Genomic DNA, 20,633 nt, shown 5'->3' with positions numbered 1-20,633 from the left:
CCACCTATTGTTAATCAGGAAATCAAGCATAACAAAAAAATTGAAAGAAAAAATACATGAGTATGTTTTTGGTAAGCCAGAGAATTGGGGAAGTTTTAAAAACCAACAAAATATGATCAAAAAACAAAATAAGGATGAAAATAAGCTTTGAGGATAACCTTGCAGGTAATATGAACTGAACAGCAAGAGCTTCTTTAAATGTATAAAAAGGAAAAAGAGAGCCAAAGTGAACATAGGTTCCTTCAAGAATGAGGAGAGAATGAGGTCTGCAGATGCTGGAGATCAGAGCTGAAAATGTGTTGCTGGAAAAGCGCAGCAGGTCAGGCAGCATCCAAGGAACAGGAAATTCGACGTTTCGGGCATAAGCCCTTCATCAGGAATGAGGAAAGTGTGTCCAGCAGGCTAAGATAAAAGATAGGGAGGAGGGACTTGGGGGAAGGGCGATGGAGATGTGATAGGTGGAAGGAGGTCAAGGTGAGGGTGATAGGCTGGAGTGGGGTGGGGGCGGAGAGGTCAGGAAGAAGATTGCAGGTTAGGAAGGTGGTGCTGAGTTCAAGGGATTCAACTGAGACAAGGTGGGGGGAGGGGAAATGAGGAAACTGGAGAAATCTGAGTTCATCCCTCACCTAGGCAGAAGGTGAGGCACTCTTCCTCCAACCGTTGTCTTGTTATGGTCTGGTGATGGAGGAGTCCAAGGACCTGCATGTCCTTGGTGGAGTGGGAGGGGGAGTTAAAGTGTTGAGCCATGGGGTGGTTGGGTTGGTTGGTCCGGGTGTCCCAGAGGTGTTCTCTGAAACGTTCCGCAAGTATCGGCGCTGCCTCGTGCTCCCACGAGGAGGTTGAACAGTTCAACCACTTTACCAACACCTTCCACCCCGACCTCAAATTCACCTGGACCGTCTCAGACTCCTCCCTCCCCTTCCTAGACCTTTCCATTTCTATCTCAGGCGACCGAATCAACACGGACATCTACTATAAACCGACTGACTCCCACAGCTACCTAGACTACACCTCCTCCTACCCTGCCCCCTGTAAAAACGCCATCCCATATTCCCAATTCATTCGTCTCCGCTGCATCTGCTCCCAGGAGGACCAGTTCCAATACCGTACAGCCCAGATGGTCTCCTTCTTCAAGGACCGCAGATTCCCCCCAGACGTGATCGACGATGCCCTCCACCGCATCTCCTCCACTTCCTGCTCCTCCACCCTTGAGCCCCGCCCCTCCAATCGCCACCAAGACAGAACCCCACTGGTTCTCACCTATCACCCCACCAACCTCCGTATACAGCGTATCATCCGCCGTCATTTCCGTCACCTCCAAACGGACCCCACCACCAGGGATATATTTCCCTCCCCTCCCCTATCAGCGTTCTGAAAAGACCACTCCCTCCGTGACTCCCTCGTCAGGTCCACACCCCCCACCAACCCAACCTCCACTCCCGGCACCTTCCCCTGCAACCGCAAGAAATGCAAAACTTGCGCCCACACCTCCTCCCTTACTTCTCTCCAAAGCCCCAAGGGATCCTTCCATATCCGCCACAAATTCACCTGCACCTCCACACACATCATCTATTGCATCCGCTGCACCCGATGTGGCCTCCTCTATATTGGGGAGATAGGCCGCCTACTTGCAGAACGTTTCAGAGAACACCTCTGGGACACCTGGACCAACCAACCCAATCACCCTGTGGCTCAACACTTTAACTCCCCCTCCCACTCCACCAAGGACATGCAGGTCCTTGGACTCCTCCATCGCCAGACCATAACAACACGACGGCTGGAGGAAGAGTGCCTCATCTTTCGCCTAGGAACCCTCCAACCACAAGGGATGAACTCAGATTTCTCCAGTTTCCTCATTTCCCCTCCCCCCACCTTGTCTCAGTTGAATCCCTCGAACTCAGCACCGCCTTCCTAACCTGCAATCTTTTTTCTGACCTCTCCGCCCCCACCCCACTCCAGCCTATCACCCTCACCTTGACCTCCTTCCACCTATCACATCTCCATCGCCCTTCCCCCAAGTCCCTCCTCCCTACCTTTTATCTTAGCCTGCTGGACACACTTTCCTCATTCCTGAAGAAGGGCTTATGCCCGAAACGTCGAATCTCCTGTTCCTTAGATGCTGCCTGACCTGCGCTTTTCCAGCAACACATTTTCAGCTCCTTCAAGAATGAGGCTGGAAAATAGAAATAGGAATCAGGAAATGGCACAGAGGTTGAGTAATATTATCACAGTTGAATACACTAATAGAATTCTAAAATTACTAAATAAAAGTGTAAAAGGTGAAGAGGAAATAAATACAATAACTATCACTAGAGAAAGAACTGCTAGAGAAGGTAATAAGGCTAAAGAGTGATACATTCCATTAGTTCTGGGGAGTGTTGCCAAACAAAAAGACCTGGGGTGTAGGTTCATTGTTCCTTTGAAAATGGAGTCACAGGTACACAGGGTAGTGATGAAGACATTTAATACGCTTACCTTTATTGGTCAGTGCATTGAGTTTAGGAGTTGGGAGGGCATGTTGCAGCTGTCCAGGACATTGCTTAGGCCATTTTTAGAATACTGCATTCAGTTCTTTTCTCTCTGCTATTGGAAAGACATTGTGAAACTTGGAAGAGTTCAGAAAAGATTTCCAAGGATGTTGCCAGGATTTGAGGGTTTGAACTGTGGGGAGAGGCTGAGTAGGCTGGGGCTATTTTCCCTGGAACATTGGAGGCTGAGGGGTAACCTTATTGAGGTTTATAAAATTGTGAAGGGCATGGATAGCTTGAATAACCAAGGTCTTTTCCCCAACGTACACAATTCCTAAACTAGAAAGCATTTGTTTAAGATGACAGGAGAAAGATGTAAAAGGTATCTAAGGAACAACTTTCTCACCTGGTGTGCATGTATGGAATGAGCTGCCAGGGAAGGTGATGGAGGCTAGTACAATATTTAAAAGGCATCTGGATGGGTATATGAATAGGAAGGGTTCAGAGGAATATGGCCAAATGTTGGCAAATTAGACTAGATTAATTTGGGATATCTGGCTCACGTGGGTGAGTTGGACCGAAGAGTCTGTTTCTGTGCTGTCCATCCCTATGACACTAGCCTCAGAGATACTGGCTGTAACCTTCCAAGCATCCTTAGGTCCTGGAAAAGTCCCAGACAAGATGAAGGACAGGAGAAAATATGGGTCTAAGAGGTGCTCCTTTTTTTTTGAGGTATTTTATGTGTTGAAGGTGATTTCCTCAAATTCCAGGAGCAGCAATTGCTGTTGCACTGTTTTGGAACTTCGGGTGAAAAAAGAGGAAGACAGACAAAGGTAGAGACCACATGATCAGAGTAAGAAAACTACACTGCCGTCTGACACAGCAGTGAATCTGCCTTTGCTGTTTGAGTTCAGATACCATTAGGCATCAGAGTGCATCTGGCAAAAATTAACAAACAGTGAAGTTCACAGCTGACCTTGGAGGAACCTGTGTGGGAGAGTTCACAGTACAGGAACAGATAAGTGCATAGTTTTAAATGTGTAGCCTTGCTGTAAGTCTGCAATAGTGAGTAGAGTGGGTTTTTTTTAATTATATGTTTTATTGAAATCTGTCTCGATTAAATTGTACAAAAATATAAAACAGAGGTATTAAGTTCGTCTGGAGCAGTGTTTGTTAGAGCAATAAGATGGTGCTATTTCCTGGGTCTGTAGATGGTTCAGAGCAAAGATGGCCTTTAGCAGAGTGATGTGCTCTTCCTGTTGGATGTGGGAGATTAGGGAGGGTTTCCATATTACTGATGATTAGGTCTGCACATCCTATCCGATTGCATGGATCGGTTGCAGTGGCAGTTAGTGGCAATAAGGAACTTACAGGAGCTAGGGGGTGTGTTGGATGACAATTGTAGGAAGGGAGAAAAACCGCAAATACAGTCAGGTAGGTGGGTTACCTCCAGGAAGGATAAGAGAGAGCGACAGGTAGTGCAGGAGTCTCCTTTGGCTATACCCATCTCAAACAAATGTGCTGTTTTGGAAAATGTAGGAGCGATGGACTTGCAGGGGAATGTAGCATGAACAGCCCAGTTTATGGTACCAAGAGTAGCTCTAATGTAACGAGGGATATGTCAGGTTCCAAGCAATTGTGATAGGGACACAGACAGATGTTTCTGTAGCCAACAGTGAGAAATTAGAATAGTTTGTTACTTATTTGGTGCCAGGATCGAGACTATCTTGGAGAGTATGCAGAATGTTGTCAAACGGGAAAGGGACCAGCAGGTGGGTCATTGTACACGTTGGAACTAATGACATAGGAACGGAAAAGGATGAGAATCTGAAGGGAGAATATATAAAGTTAAGCAGGAATTTAAAAAAGAGGTGCTCAAGGGTAGTAATATCTGGATTACCTCCTGTCCTACAAGCTAGTGAGGTTTGGAATTGGAGGATAGAGCAGATGAATATGTGGCTGAGGAGCTGGTGCAGGGGAGACCGATTCGCAGTTTTGGACATTGGAATCTCTTGTGGACTAGAAGTAACCTGGACAAGAAGGACAGATTGCACCTGAATTGGAAGGGGACGAATATACTGGCAGGGAGATTTGCTCGAGCTGCTCAGGAGAATTTAAACCAGGAAGGTACCCAGGGAGATAGTGATGAAAGAGACCAATCTGAGACTGGTACACTTGGGAAAAGGAGCGAATCAAACAGTCAGGGCAGGGAGAAACAAAGAGAACAAGATAGGACTGATAAATTAAACTGCATTTATTTCAATGCAAGAGGCCTAACAGGGAAGGCAGATGAACTCAGGACATGGTTAGGAACATGGGACTGGGATATCATAGCAATTACTGAGACATGGCCCAGGTACAGACAGGACTGGCAGCTTAATGTTCCAGGATATAAATGCTATAGGAAAGATAGAAAGGGGGACAAGAGAGGAAAGGGTGTGGCGTTTTTGGTAAGGAATACCATAATGGCTTGAGAGGATACTTGTGGGAATACATCCAGGGGAGCTAATTGGGTGGAGCTGAAAAATAAGAAAGGGATGATCACCTTATTAGGATTGTATTGTTGACCCCCCTCTTCTCTCCCACCCCACGCCCCCCCCCCCAAAAAGTTAGCAGGAATTTGAGAAACAAACTTGTAAGGAGATCTGGGGCCAGCAACCATATTTCCATTAGTTTTAAAATAATGATGGAGAAAGGATAGACTCTAAGCGTTTAAGTTTTACATTGGAGGAAGGCCAATTTTGACAGTATTAGGCAAGAACTTTCAAAAGTTGATTGGGGGTGGATGTTTGCAGGTGAAGGGATGGCTAGAAAATGGGGAGACTTCAAAATGAGATAATGAGAGACCAGAGACACTATATTCCTGTTAGGGTGACAGGAATGGCTGGTAGGTGTAGGGAATGCTGGATGACTAGAGAAATTGTGATTTTGGTTCAGAAAAAGAAGGTTGCATATGTCAGATTTAGACAGCAGAGATCGAGTAAATCCTTAGAATATAGAAGCAGGAGGAGTATACTAAAGAGGGAAATCAGGAGGCCATAAAGGGGACATGAGATAGCTTTGGTAAATAGGGTTAAGGAGAGTCCAAAGGGATTTTATAAATACATTAAAGACAAAAGGATAACTAGGGAGAGAATAGGGCTCCTCAAAGATCAGCAAGGCAGACTTTGTGTGTAACCACAGGAGATGGAGGATATACTAAATGAGTATTTTGCATCAGCGTTTACTGTGGAAAGGAAATGGAAGATATCGAATGCTGGGAAATCGATGGTGACATCTTCAAAAATGTCCCTATCACAGAGGAGGAGGTGCTGGATAGGTTCACACATAAATATGGATAAATCCCCAGGGCCTGATCAGGTGTACCCTAGAACTCTGTGGGATGTGACTGCTGGGCCCCTTGCTGAGGTATTTGTATCATCGATAGTCACAAGTAAGGTGCTGGAACACTGGAGGTTGGCTGACATGGTGCCACTTTTTAAGAAAGGTGGCAAGGAAAAGCCTGAGTACTATAGACTGGTGAGCCTGACATCGGTGGTGGGCACGTTTTTTGAGAGAATCCTGAGGGACAGGATTTACATATATTTGGAAAGGCAAAGACTGATTAGGGATTATCAGCATTGTTTTGTGCATGAGAAATCATGTCATATGAACCTGGTTGAGTTTTTTGCGGAAGTAACGAAGAGGATTGATGAGAGCAGAGCAGCGGATGTGATCTATTTGGACTTCACTAAGGTGTTTGATGAGGTTCCTCATGGTAGACTGGTTAGCAAGGTTAGATCACATGGAGTACAGAGAGAACTACCATTTAGGTAGAGAACTGCCTCGAAGGTAGAAGGCAGAGAGTGGTGGTGGAGGATTGCCTTTCAAACTGGAGGCCTGTGATCAGTGGTGTACCACCAGGATTGGTGCTGGGTCCACAGCTTTTTGTCATTAATAAATTATTTGGATATGAACATAGGAGGTATGGTTAGTAAGTTTGCAAATGACATCAAAATTGATGATGTAGTGGACAGTGAAGCAGCTTACCTCAGAGTTCAATGGGATCTTGATCAGATGGATCAATGGGCCAGGAAGTGGCAGATGGAGTTTAATTTAGATAAATATGAGGCGCTGCATTTTGGAAAGGTAAGTCAGGGCAGGATTTATACACTTAATGGTAAGGTCCTAGGGAATGTTGCTGAACAAAGAGACCTTAGAGTGCAGGTTCATAGTTCCTTGAAAGTGGAGTTGCAGGTAGATAGGATAGTGAGTCGAGAGTGTGGTGCTGGAAAAGCACAACAGGTCAGGAAGCATCTGAGGAGCAGGTGAATCGACGTTTTGGGCATAAGCCCTTTCCTGCTTGAAGGGCTTATGCCCAAAACATCGATTCCCCTGCTCCTTGGATGCTGCCTGACCTGCTGCACTTTTCCAGCACCGTACTGTCAACTCTGATCTCCAGCATCTGCAGTCCTTACTTTCTCCGAAGTAGGATAGTGAAGAAGGCATTTGGTATGCTTTCCTTTATTGGTCAGAGTATTGAGTAGAGGAATTGGAAAGTTGTGGCTGTACAGGACATTGTTCAGTCCACTTTTGGAATATTGTGTGCGGTCCTAGTCTCCTTCCTATCAGAAGGATGTTGTGAAACTTGAAAGGGTTCAGAAAAGATCAGCAAGGATGTTGCTAAGGTTGGATGGTTTGAGCTATAGGGAGAGGCTGATTAGACTGGGGCTGTTTTTCCTGGAGCATCAGAGGCTGAGGAGTAAATTTATAGAAGCTTATAAACTCATGAGGGGCATAGGTAGGATAAATAGACAAGGTATTTTCCCTGGGGTGGAGGAGTCCAGAACTAATGGGCATAGATTTAGGGTGAGAGGGGAAAAATTTAAAAAGTCCTAAGGGGCATCTTTTTCCACACAGAGGGCGGTGTGTGTATGGAATGAGCTGCCAGAGGAAAGGGTGGAGGCTGGTACAATTAGTACATTTAAAAGACATCTGGATGGGTATATGAATAGGAAGGGTTTAGAGGGATATGGGCCAAGTGATGGCAAATGAGGCTAGATTAGATTAGGATATCTGGTCAGCATGCACGAGTTGGACTGATGTGTCTGCTGCCGTGCTGTACATCTCTATGACTCTCATTGCAAAATTATCAAAGAGGTAAAGAACAGCTAACTAAAGGCCATCTAGCTCAAAGTCTGTTATTGGAGAAAATGTCAGCATCTATTATAAATAATTTAGTAGAAGAGATTTAGAAATATATAATATAGTCGAGCAGAGTTAGCATAGCTTCCTGAAGGGGAAATCTTGCCTGTCAGATTGATTAGAATTTTTTGAGGAGATAGCAAACAGAATAGATAAAGGGAAAGCAGTAAATGTAAACATGTGGATTTTCAACGTGTATTTGATATGGTATAAATATTTGACTACTTATTAAATAAGTATGCATGGTGTTGGAGGTAGAATATTGGTATGGAAAGAGGATTAGGTATCTAATAGAAGACAGATAATTGAGAGGAGGGGAGCATTTTCAGGATGGCAACCTGTAACTAGTGATAGATTCACAATTTATTATTATATATAAATAAATAAATAAAACGACTTGGAGGAGGAAAATTAACTTACTACAGCCAAGTTTGCGGAAGAAATGAAAATAGGTGGTAAGGCAAGTGAAGAAACATAGAAGAGAATCATAGAATTCCCTACAGTGTGGAAGCAGGTCATTCAGCCCATTGAGTCCACACTGACCTTCCAAAGAACATCCCACTCAGGACTCACCTCCTACCCTATCTCTGTAATCCTGCATTTCCCATGTGTAAACTGCATAGCCTGCACATCCCTGTGGGCAATTCAGCATGGCCAATCCACCTAACCTGCACATCTTTGGACTATGAGAGGAAACCAGAGCACTTGGAAAAAATCCACACAGACACAGGGAGCATGTACGAATTCCAAACTCTAAAAAGCTAATGTAGTCTACAGAGAAAAATAGACAGATTAAGAAAGTGGCAGTAACGGCGGATGGAACATAATGTGGAAAGTATGATATTGTGCACTTTGGTATGAAGAACGGAAGAGCTAATATTATTTAAATTGAAAATGACTGTAGAAAACTACAGAATTAGGGGATTTAGGAGTCTTCATCCATGATTCACAAAAACTAGGATCCAAGTTGAGTGGGTAATCAAGAAGGCAAATATAATGTTCGCCTTTATTTCAAAATGAATAGAATATGTTTCGATCAAACCATACACAACATAAGTTTGACTATAGCTGAAACACAGTGAACAGTTTTGGGTGTTTTTTCCCTCAGGAAAGATACACTGGCATTGCAGACAGTCAGAGGATGATCACAGGGCTGATTCCAGGTCGGATTGGATTGTCTTAGGCCTATAACTCATTGGAGTTTAGAAGAATGAGAGGCAATCTTATTGAAATTTCCAAGATTCTTAGGAGGCTTGACAAGGTGGATGTGGGCAGGTTGTTTCTCCTTATGGGAGAGCCTAAGACCAGAGGGCAGAATCTCTGAGTAAGGGGTTGCTCATTTAAGACAAAGATGAGGAGAAATTTCCTCTGAAGGTAGTGAATCTGTGGAATTCTTTACCACAGTAAACTGCTGAGCCTAGATCATTAGTATATTCAAGGTTGAGATAGGCGTATTTTTAATCAAAAGAAGGAATCAAGAGTTATAAATATAAGGAAGGAAAGTAGAGTTTAATATTCAGATCAGCCATGAACTAATTGAATGATAGGGCAGATTTCATAGAATCCCTCACCGCGATAGAGACCATTTGGCCCATTGAGTTTACCGACTCAACCCCCCTACTCTATCCCCGTAATTCTGCATTCACCTTGGCTAATTCAACTAGCCTGCACATTCCTGGACGCTACGGGGCAAATTAACATGGCCAATCCGCCTAACCTTCACAGCTTGGGAAAGTGAGAGGAAACCAGAGCACACAGAGGAAACTGTATTTCAAAAGAAACATGTTTTTTGTAAAGTCCTTTATGATATGAGTTATTGTACAAATGTAAGCTATTGCTTCAAGTCTTTGTCCAATGTACATTTGCTGTATTTGGCAAATATGTAAGATAAAGAAGTTTCTAAGGTATGGCAGGCTGATAAATCAGTCGACCTATTTCTTAGTTCTGTGCCAAATTAGAAACCTATTTTGAAATTCAGTCCATGGTGATGTTATTTCAGAATCCATACAAACGTAAGTTATAAGAGCATAAGTAGGCCACTTAGCACCGCTTGAAGTGGTGATTAAGAAAAATTCAAATACCGGAAGACCTCCCTACTTTTCTTTCAGTATGGCATGAAATAGTTTGCATCCACCTGCAAATGTTGATGGGATTCAGACAGCAGCAGTTCTAACTGTGCAGCAATTCTTTCTATACTGCACAGGAGTATCCGCCTGCACTATTGATCCTCAATTTTTGATATTTGAAGAGCACTTTTGGTTGGTAATTATAAACTCCCAATCTAAGCTAAAATACTATATAATGCTTATAACATGATAGTGCTGCATGTTATCAATGCTTCAAAAATGCTTTCAAAACAAATGCAAATACATACTCTCCACAGTCCTGTTCCCTCATAAGACAACCAACTTATCCTGCACTGCTACTGTGATGAATCACACTGTCACATTATTTTGCAGTCTCTGTAAGAAGTCTTTATGGATTCCCCAAAGAATCCACAGACTGCATTTTGAGAACCACTTGTCCAGACCATGAGCTCAAGTCTATAATTGGTTGTGAACTTTGCCCACACGAACCAAGCTAACACTGGAGATGTCAAAAATGCCTGCAGTTGAATATGAACAATGATTTTCATAGATTACAGAACAACCTCAGTTATCCGAACAAGATTGCAAGGTTCTGTAAAAATGTTATCCGTTATCCGAACAATCAGTTATCCGAACAAAATACAGTGGAGCCTTGGATTATCTGAACGTGCTGAGTGGGCACTATTTCGTTCGGATAATCGATTTTTCAGTTATCGATTAATTGCATTTCCTCTGGGGCTCAAAGTTTTTAAAAGTCATCTCCCGGTTCAGGAGATTAGCAGCGCGTGAGACATCACCCCGGTGTCAACACTGCCTCCCCACCCCCAACCCCGTCCAACACCGCCTCCCCAACCCCAACAACGCTCCCCCCACCCCCAACCCCATCCAACACCACCTACCCGCCTCCAACCCTGCACCCCGACCCCAGCCCAAGTCCAATACCGCCCCTTGACCTCAATCCCGTCCAGTATCGCCTCCCTGCCCCTGACCCCAACCCCGTCCAACCCTGCCCCCCCCGATCCCAATCCCAACCCCGACCCCAACCCTGTCCTACACAGCTTCCCCCGCCGGCAACCTCGTCCAACACCGCCTCTCTGAAACCAACCCCATCTCCAACCCTGCCCTCGACCCCAACCTCATCCAACACTGCCAACCGACCCAACCCCGTCCAACACCACCTCCCCGCCCCCAACCCTGGCCCCCTACCCCCAACCCACCCAACACCGCCACCCGACCCAACCTCCTCGAACACTGCCACCCGACCCAACCCCGTCCAACACAGCCTCCCAGTCCCCAACTCTGGCCCCCTACCCCAACCCCATCCAACACCGCCACACGACCCCAACACCAGCCCCATGCATCACTGCCCCTTATTACCCCAACACAGTGTCCCCCTCCTCCAACATCACCCCTGCCCCCAACCCGACCAACACTGACCCCCGCCCGCCCCCAACCCCGTCCAACACCGACACCCCTCCGTCCCTGTGCAATACCGCCACCATGCAACACTGCCCCCAACACCGTCCAACTCCACCCCCACCTGTCCCTTCTCTGGGGCAACTGGACTGGACACCAACAACAAGTCTACTCTGCTGCCTTTGTGGGATAAGTCTCCAAATAGCGCGCGCATACACAGCCACAGCCACACGCACAACTTTTTACTGCAACCTTTTGACAGGTTCCACCTTCACCCTGTACAGAACAATGTTGGCGAGATTATCTGGGGAAGGGGTGGGGTTTAGGGTACAGCCCTCTGTAGAACTCCAGGGAAAGTGTGGGGAGAGAGAGAGGTCGGGAAGTCAGTCATTTGGAGACGGTGCCTGTTTAATCACTGTGAACAAAAGACGCGATCACTGCTGGAAACACTTCTGTGATGTAATGTTTTCATCAGGACCTCAAGATCTCCTTCGGATAATCCAATTTTCAAATAATTGGTATTTGGATAATCGAGGTTCCTTTGTGCTCCCTGTCCGTCTTGTTCGGATGATCAAGGTTGTTCTATATACAGAAACCAAGTGAAGAGTTCAGTGTCCGATTCTACTCATGTATCCCAATGGAAAGTATAGATTTGTAAATGCCGACAGAATCAAGTCTAGAAATAATACTGTCGATGATTAAGTCATCTGTCACTTCCTGTCCAGTCACTCATGGCTATTTTGAAAAGAAGCATAGAACCATTTACTCTTATGAAACTGTATCTCAGCATAAGGAAGCAACTTAAGAAAAAAGAAGTAAAGTGTGATGGGGAAATAATTAGTATTCATCATCAGTTTAATGTGAATTAAATGCAATATTTTTAATATTTAACCAACAGTGTGGTGATGATAAATATTTCAGCGTGAAGTGGTATTATCATAGAAATAAAAGCATAGGTAATTTTTTAAATTTAAGTTAGATTTTTTAATTCACTGATGGGAAAGTATACATAGCCAGTTTCAGTGAAGTAGTAGTCTGATGATATGGTTGTGGGCATGTTTTAGAGATTTAAAATCAGCAGACATTTTTCTTTCTCAAATGGTGAAATTTAAATGACAGTCTCTGAGTAGTATTGTATCCTTGGGATGATCATTGTATATTCTCCTCATGCTATAGTATTCATTTCTTAAAAGCCAGTACATCATTCAGTCAGTCTCTTGTGTGAGTTGAATGAGTTGGACAATTATATAAAGAGTATCAAGCATCACAATTTGCTTGCTATGCCAAGTTAAGAGCTACAAAATATTGTAAGCTGATAAAGAATTTGATAGATTGCAGGAGAACATAGGTTATAGAAAGAACAGTTCAATGTGGGTAAATACAAAGTAAATGTTTTTGGGATAAAAGCAGAAAATACAAATATAGCCAAAAGGATAAAATTGTCAAATGTGGTGGAGGATTAGCCAGATCTAGGCTACACAATGCCATACACAAGTCTTGTGAAAGGACGAATTCTGCTTAAAACAAAAAGCTTGTCGAGGGAAAACTGTATTCTAGGTTTACGGTAAGAGGGTAAGTAGAAGAAGCAAGAGTTGGTACTGAATACACAATTGGTGAAGGCGCGGTTGGAATTGTGTACAATTTTGGACACTTGATAATAAAAAAAATGTAATCATGGAAAATATCAGATGTCAGAGCATATCACCACAGTGAGAAACTTGAAAAAACTAGGATTGTTTCGGCTGAAGTAGAGAAGGTTAAGGGGAAATGTAAGAGAACTGTTAAAACTTTTAGAATTTTTCACAGGAAATGAAAGATTAATTCCATTGGTGAATCATTGAACAAGGGAAAGACTTGAGGATTGGAAATAAAACAATGAAATGGTGGAGAGCAGGGTTCGGATGTTAGATTGGCTTTGACAAAAAAAAATTTATAAAGCTAGTGGGAAATTAAAGTAATAAAACTGAAAATTCTGAGAATACAGAGGTCTAGCAGCATTGGTGGAGAAAGAAACAGGTAAATTGAGATAAATGAACTTTCAATACTCTTTGCTGAAAACAACAAATGCTGAAAGTCACAGCGGGTTAGACAGCATCCATGGAAGAAGGGGCTACATGATTCTTCAGCTCTGTTGAAGAATCATCTCGACTCAAAATGTTAGTTTGCCTTCTCTTCATGGATGCTGTCTGACTTGCTGTGATCTCCAGCATTTGTTGTTTTCAGTTCAGGTTCCAGCATTTGCAGTAACTTGTTCCTACCTCTCATTATTCTTTGCTTTGACTGCATGTGTTTAGCATTTATAGCTTTTAGATTTCCAGCAACAGTTGTTTTTGTTTTTGCTTTAGACTTTAGATAGTTCATATGGAATTTGCACTTCAAAAGACAGACAGGTCTCCTTTTGCTGGTATTTTTAGTCCAGCACAAATAGTTTAAAATTTTCTTTAATGGATTATAAAATTGTGTTTTTTTTATTTTGAGTCTGAATAATAGGTATTGCTTATTTTGATCTCTTCATGATTTTGTGTCCTGTGTTAATTTTTTTATTTCTTTCCATTTACAGTTACTGTCCAGAATGGGTTTGAGAAAGGTAAGTTTTTATTTTGAATCCATCTTTTATAGAACCTGATTCTATCATGAAAAGCATGACTCCTCTGCCCTTTCAAAAGCTCTATGTTAATCTTTGTACTCAGATGCAGACTGTTGTTTCTCAACAGAAGAGAAACAGCTGGTTTTCATTGAACTGTGAACCATCAAAATGTGCAATGTATGTGTTCCCTACAACAGTTGGATTTGAATTCTCTATCAACGATCATACATTTAAAGTTTTAACTGTGATACTTAATCGAAAGGCTTGAAATTTATGGATGAAAGCTTGTTGGCTTTATGTAATATCACCTGAAGACCAATATGTAAATAATTTTAGAAATCTGTCATTGCGTCTTTCAGTTGCTGCGATTTACTAATACTCTAATTCCTCCTTTAACTACCTGGTTGTATTCTTGAAAAATGCAACTTTAAGTGAAACAAAATAGAGTCATAGAGATGTACAGCATAGAAACAGACTCTTCGGTCCAACTCATCCATGCCAACCAGAAATGCTATATTAATCTCGTCCCATTTGCCAGCACTTGGCCCTTATCCCTCCAAACTCTTTCTATTCATATACCATCAGATGCATTTTAAATGTTGTATTGTCCTAGCCTCTGCCACTTCCTCTGGCAGCACATTCCATACACACACCACCCTCTGTGTAAAAAAAGTTGTCTGTTAGGTCCCTTTTAAATTTTGTCCTCCTCACCCTATAGCTATGCCCCTAGTTCTTGACTCCCTCTCCTCACGAAAAGACCATGTCAACTTACCCTATCCATGCCCTTCATGATTTTATAAACCTCTACAAAGTCACCCCTCAGCTTCTGATGCTCCAGGGAAAACAGCCACAGTCTATTCAGCCTCTCCCTTTAGCTCAAATCCTCCAACCCTGGCAACGTGCTTGTAAATCTTTTCTGAACCCTTTCAAGTTTCACAGCATCCTTTAAAATGTTAAGCTAATCAGATCTTTTCAGAGGAATTGAATTTTCCTTCAGACAAAGAAACATGAAATACTGTGTGTTATTAAAGAAAATAATTGTAAAGTAAAATTAAGTTCTAAGTACAAAAGAAATTTAAACTATTCTCCAAGGTTTCACCACTGAACAAATTGACGATGCAAATCATTAAACATTTGGGTTAGCGTACAGAATGAGAGTGTAGGATGTTAGGATAAAATTGAATGAGGAAAGAATAATTGAGAAGGAGTTTTCAAGAGTGAGTATTCATCTTGGACCAAAAATGATTCATCAGGCGCCTTTGTTTTATTTATTCATTCATGGATGTGGGCATCACTGACTAGGCCAGTATTTATTGCCCATTCCTAATTGCCCAGAGGGCAGTTAAGATTCAGTCACATTGCTGTGGGTCTGGGATCACATCTGCATACCCTAAAGGACATTAGAGAACCTGATGGGCTTTTCTGACAATCAACAACATTTTCATGATCGCCATTAGATTCTTAATTCCAGATTTTTATTTAATTGCTTTCAAATTCCACTGTCTGCCTTGGCAGGATTCAAACCTGCAATCCCAGGACTTTATTTGGGTCTCTGAATTTATGGTCTAGCAATAGTATAACTGGGTCATCACTTCCCCATCCTTCTAGATAATGTGAGGTTACATATAGTGGATATCCAAAGAGATTTGTGGTACAGATGCATGGATCATTAAGACGCCATGAACAGGTGTGGGAAAAAAAAATCAGGAAAGCTAATGGAATGCTGGGTTTTTATATGTACTGAACTAGAGAGTAAGGACATGGGCACTGAGTTACAACTATACCAAATCCTGATTAGACCCCACTTGGAGCATTGTGAGTAGATCTGGATACCACATCTTAGGAAGGATATATTGGTTTTGAGGGGGTTCACTGTAAATTTACAAGAATAATACGTGGACTTTGGGAGTTAAATTCTGGGGAGATTATGCAAGTTAGGCCTTTTCTTTTGCAGATTTTAGAAAGCCACAGGATGATCTGATCAAAGCCTTCAAGATAGTGACAGGAAAATACAGAGTAAACAAAGATTAGCTGCTTCGACTGGTTGAAGATTCTAAAATTTAAGGGGCATCAACTCAAAATTAGGGCAGACCATTCAGGATAGATGTTAGGAAGCACTTCACTGCACAAAGGGTGGTAATGGTTTGGAACGCTCACAAATGGCAGTTGATGCTGGATCAATTGTTAATTTTCAATCAGAGATAAATTTTTGTTAAGTAAAAGTATTAAAGGATACGTGTCAAAAACAGGTATGTGGAGTTAGGCCAGAAATCAGCCATGATCTCATTAAATAACTGAATTTCATTGGAACAGGTTCGAGGGGCTAAGTGTCCTACTCCTGTTCCTGTGTTCCTAGATTCTAGACACACAGGAGTGGTAGGAGCAGGAGCAAAAATACAGAGAGAGAAAGAGAGTGAAGTGGTAGCATGAATAATTTAGGAAGATTTGATTTGATTTGTATTATCGCTGCTGTCTGGTGCCATCTTAAATCACAGAAAGAAAACCCAAAACATTGACAGATGAAGAGTCCAGAACAATGACTGAGAGAAACTGAGAGTTGAATTTAAAGTTGTCAGTCTCAGATGTATTGACAAAGTTAGCAAAAGAAAGTGTGGATGCTGGAATTCTGAAACAAAGCTGAAATTGCTAGAGAAACTCAGCAAAGCAGAGTTAATATTTTGGGTCCAATGACCCTCCTTCAGAACTCAAGAAAGGTCATTGGATCCGAAATGTTAATGCTGCTTTCTCTCCATAGATGCTGCAAGACCTGCTGATTTTCTCCAGCAATTTCTGTTTTTGTTTCAATGAAATTTATTGTTAGACCCACTGCCTACGTCTTTATCCCTATCAGGTCCTCAGTCTGCTTTTGGAGAAAGTTCCTTTTCTTCAACTTACAGACTAAATAAATAAGCATAGTTTAATCAGTTCTTCATTTATTCTGAAGACACTGTGATTTAAAATCTCGGCAACCATTTCATTCAAAAATAGAATGAGGTTGATTTCATCAATATATTTAAATTATCCTTGTTATTGGTCTGCTGGCAAACAGTGCAACAGTGAATAATGCAATTTTAAAGAGACAAATATTGCACATTTGTATCAGCCACATTACAACAGAAAAATGTTATAACATATTGACTGAATTCCTGTACTTGCTCTCCACTCTCAACAAGTTCAAAAAATTCTTTTGCAATCTTTTATGGTAATTTGTGGACGTCTGAAAATTTGGGTCAATGTGGTTGCATTAGTCTTTCATGAACAGGTGTAAAATGTATAACTCATTAAGTCAATCCCATTCTGTAAAAGAAAATCAAATCAGACAGTTCAGAAGGAGGTCTTTCAGCCTACTGTGCTTGAATCTTCCTTTTAAAAGAGCTATTTAATTAGTCTTGAACATTACTGTTTCATTCTGTAAAATCTGTCTTACTCATTCAATGCTTCTGACGGATTTTGGTTTGCTTAAATGCACAAAAACCTTCAAGTTTTCAATGGTTGATCGTCATATATCAAATAGTCAACAATGACTTTCATAGAAATATCCAAAAAAGCTAAATTTTAAGATTTTTTTGTCAATGATTTTTTTTAAATCATCTGCTATCCGACACGCATCTCCTACAGTTACAAAAGACACACATAATATTCTTGGCTAACTGCTGTTTTAAGAAAATGGCTGAAACCAGAACTAGCTTCTGTTGTGGTATGCTTGAGTGTGTGACATCATGAAACCCTGGTTTCCTTTTGCAAGTAATTCATTGTGGGGAATGATTTTTCCATTGCATCTGAGTTTCCCAGAACTAGTCCTATAGTCAGTGCATATTGAAGCTCCCTGTAGGCCTGCTTCGACACTGTGGGGGTTCTGTGATTTCAATTTAGAATCATAGAGATGTACAGCACGGAAACAGACCCTTCGGTCCTTCTCATTCATGATGACCAGATATCCTATATAAATCTAGACACATTTGCCAGCACTTGACTCATTTCCCTCTAAACCCTACCTTATTCATATACCTACTCAGATGCCTTTTAAATGTTGTAATCATACCAGCCTCCACTACTTCCTCTGGCAGCTCATTCCATAGACACACCAATTTCTGTGTAAAAAAGTTGCCCATTAGGTCCCTTTTTAATCTTTCCCCTCTCACCTTAAACCTATTCCTTCTAGTTTTGGACTACCCCACCCTGGGGAAAAGACCTTACCGATTTACCCTATCCATGCCCCTCATGATTTTATAAACCTCAATAAGGTTATCCCTCAGCCTCTGATACTCCAGGGAAATAGCTGCAGCCATAAGATCATAAGACATAGGAGTGGAAGTAAGGCCATTCGGCCCTTCGAGTCCACTCTGCCATTCAATCATGGCTGATGGGCATTTCAACTCCACTTATCCGCATTCTCCCCGTAGCCCTTAATACCTTGTGACTTCAAGAATGTATCAATCTCGGCCTTGAAGACATTTAGTGTCCTGGCCTCCACTGCACTCTGCGGCAATGAATTCCACACGCCCACCACTGTCTGGCTGAAGAAATATCTCCGCATTTCTGTTCTGATTTACCCCCTCTAATTCTAAGGCTGTGTCCACGGGCCTAGTCTCCTCGCCTAACGGAAACAATTTCCTAGCATCCACCCTTTCCAAGCCATGTATCCGACTCAGCCTCTCTCCAAGTTCAAACCCTCCAATCCTGGCAACACTCTTGTAAATCTTTTCTGAACCCTTTCGGTTTCACAACATCTTTCCGATAGGAGGGAGACCAGAATTAGAACATAGAACATTACAGTGCAGTATAAGCCCTCGAGGTTGCACTGCTCCGTGAAATCAATCTGAAGCCCATCTAACCAACACTATTCCATTTTCAAACATATGTCTATCCAATGACAATTTAAATGTCCTTAAAGTTGGCAAATCTCCTACTGTTGCAGGCAGGGGGTTCTACGCTCTATTACTCTGAGTAAAGAAACTACCTCTGACATTTGTCCTATAGCGACGAAGGGTGTAGTAGGTTATAGAGAGACATAGATAGGATGCAGAGCTGGGCTGAGAGGTGGCAAATGGAGTTTAATGTAGACAAGTGTGAGGTGATACACTTTGGACGGAGTAATCAGAATGCAAAGTACTGGGCTAATGGGAACATTCTTGGGAGTGCAGTTGAGCAGAGAGATCTCGGTGTCCATGTACACAGATCCCTGAAAGTTGCCACCCAATTAACAGGGTTGTTAAGAAGGCATACAGTGTTTTGGCCTTTATTAATAGAGGGATTGAATTCCGGAACCAGGAGGTTATGTTGCAGCTGTATTAAGTTCTGGTATGGCCACGCTTGGAGTATTGTGTACCGTTCTGGTCACCGCATTATAAGGAGGATGTGGAAGCTTTGGAAAGGGTGCAGAGGAGATTTACTAGGATGTTACCTGGTATGGAAGGAATGTCTTATGAGGAAAGGCTGAGGGCCTTGAGGCTGTTCTCGTTAGAGAGAAGAAGGTTGAGAGATGACTTAATAGAGACATATAAGATAATCAGAGAGTTAGATAGGGTGGACAGGGAGATCCTTTTTCCAAGTATGGGGACGGCAAACACGAGGGGACACAACTTTAAAGTGAGGGGAGATAGGTATAGACAGATGTCAGAGGTAGTTTCTTTACTCAGAGAGTAGGAAGGGTATGGAATGCTTTGGCTGCAATGGTAGTAGATTCGCCAAGTTTAAGTGCATTTAAGTCGTCATTGGACAGGCATATGGACATACATGGAATAGTGTACGTGGGATGGGCTTCAGATTAGTATGACAGGGCGGCGCAACATCGAGGCCCGAAGGACCTGTACTGCGCTGTAATGTTCTATGTTCTATGTATATCTATCACCCCTCAATTTGAAGCTATGCCCCCTGTGCTAGCCATCACCATCCGAGGAAAAAGGCTGTCACTATCTATCCTATCTAACCCTCTGATTATCTTCTGTGTATCAATTAAGTCACCTGTCAACCTTCTTCTCTCTAACGCAAACAGCCTCCAGTCCCTCAGCCTTTCCTCATAAGATCTTCCCTCCATACAAGGCAACATCCTACTAAATCTCCCCTGAACCCTTTCCAAAGCTTCCACTTTCTTCCTATAATGAGATGACCAGCACTGTAAATAATGCTACTAGTTCAGCTGCACCAGAGTTTTGTACAGCTGCAGCATGACCTCGTGGCTCCGAAACTCAATCCCTTTGCCAATAAAAGCTAACATACTGTATGCCTTCTTAACAACCTATCAACCTGGGTGGCAAGTTTCTGGGATTTATGTACTTGGACACAGACATCTCTCTGCTCATCAGCATTACCAAGAATCTTACCATTAGCACAGGACTCTGCATTCCTATTACTCCTTCCAAATGAAAACCATTTTCCACCTCTCAGCCTAACTCTGCAGCTTATCCATGTCCCTCCGTAACCTACAACATCCTTCAGCGCTACCCACAACTCTACTGGCCTTAGTATCATCCCCAAATTTATTAACCCATCCTTCTGTACCCTCATCCAGGTCATTTATAAAAATGACAAACAGCAATACACGACTAGTAGCTGAACTCCAGGATATAATTTCCCATTTCCACTACCCTCCGTCATCTTTCAGCTAGCCAATTTCTGATCCAGATCACTAAATTACCCTCAATCCCATGCCTCCATATTTTGTGAAATAGCCTATCATGGGGAATCTTATTAAACACCTTATTGAAATCTATATACATCATAACAATGGCTTTACCCTCATCCATCTGTTTGGTCACCTTCTCAAAGAATTCAATAAAGTTCGTGAGGCATGACCTACCCTTCACAAAACCGTGTTGACTATCCCTAATCAACATATTTATCTCTAGATGATTATAAGTCCTATCTCTTATAACCCTTTCCCCAAAATCG

At 42.4% G+C, this 20,633-nt stretch overlaps 1 protein-coding gene across 1 annotated transcript in view; it reads left to right on the top strand.

The window, feature by feature from the left end:
• zdhhc15b (zinc finger DHHC-type palmitoyltransferase 15b) overlaps positions 1-20,633 on the top strand; it is a 106,928-nt gene that overhangs the window by 35,375 nt on the left and 50,920 nt on the right. Inside the window, exon 2 of the mRNA XM_060832469.1 lies at positions 13,716-13,742. Coding sequence (XP_060688452.1) covers positions 13,716-13,742 — 27 coding nt within the window. The remainder of the gene's footprint in view (positions 1-13,715; positions 13,743-20,633) is intronic.

This window comes from Hemiscyllium ocellatum, chromosome 11 (assembly GCF_020745735.1).
Source record: "Hemiscyllium ocellatum isolate sHemOce1 chromosome 11, sHemOce1.pat.X.cur, whole genome shotgun sequence".
Lineage (NCBI taxonomy): Eukaryota > Metazoa > Chordata > Chondrichthyes > Orectolobiformes > Hemiscylliidae > Hemiscyllium > Hemiscyllium ocellatum.
Note: the sequence above shows the minus strand (reverse complement) of the source record. Positions and strands in the feature narration are given on the sequence as shown.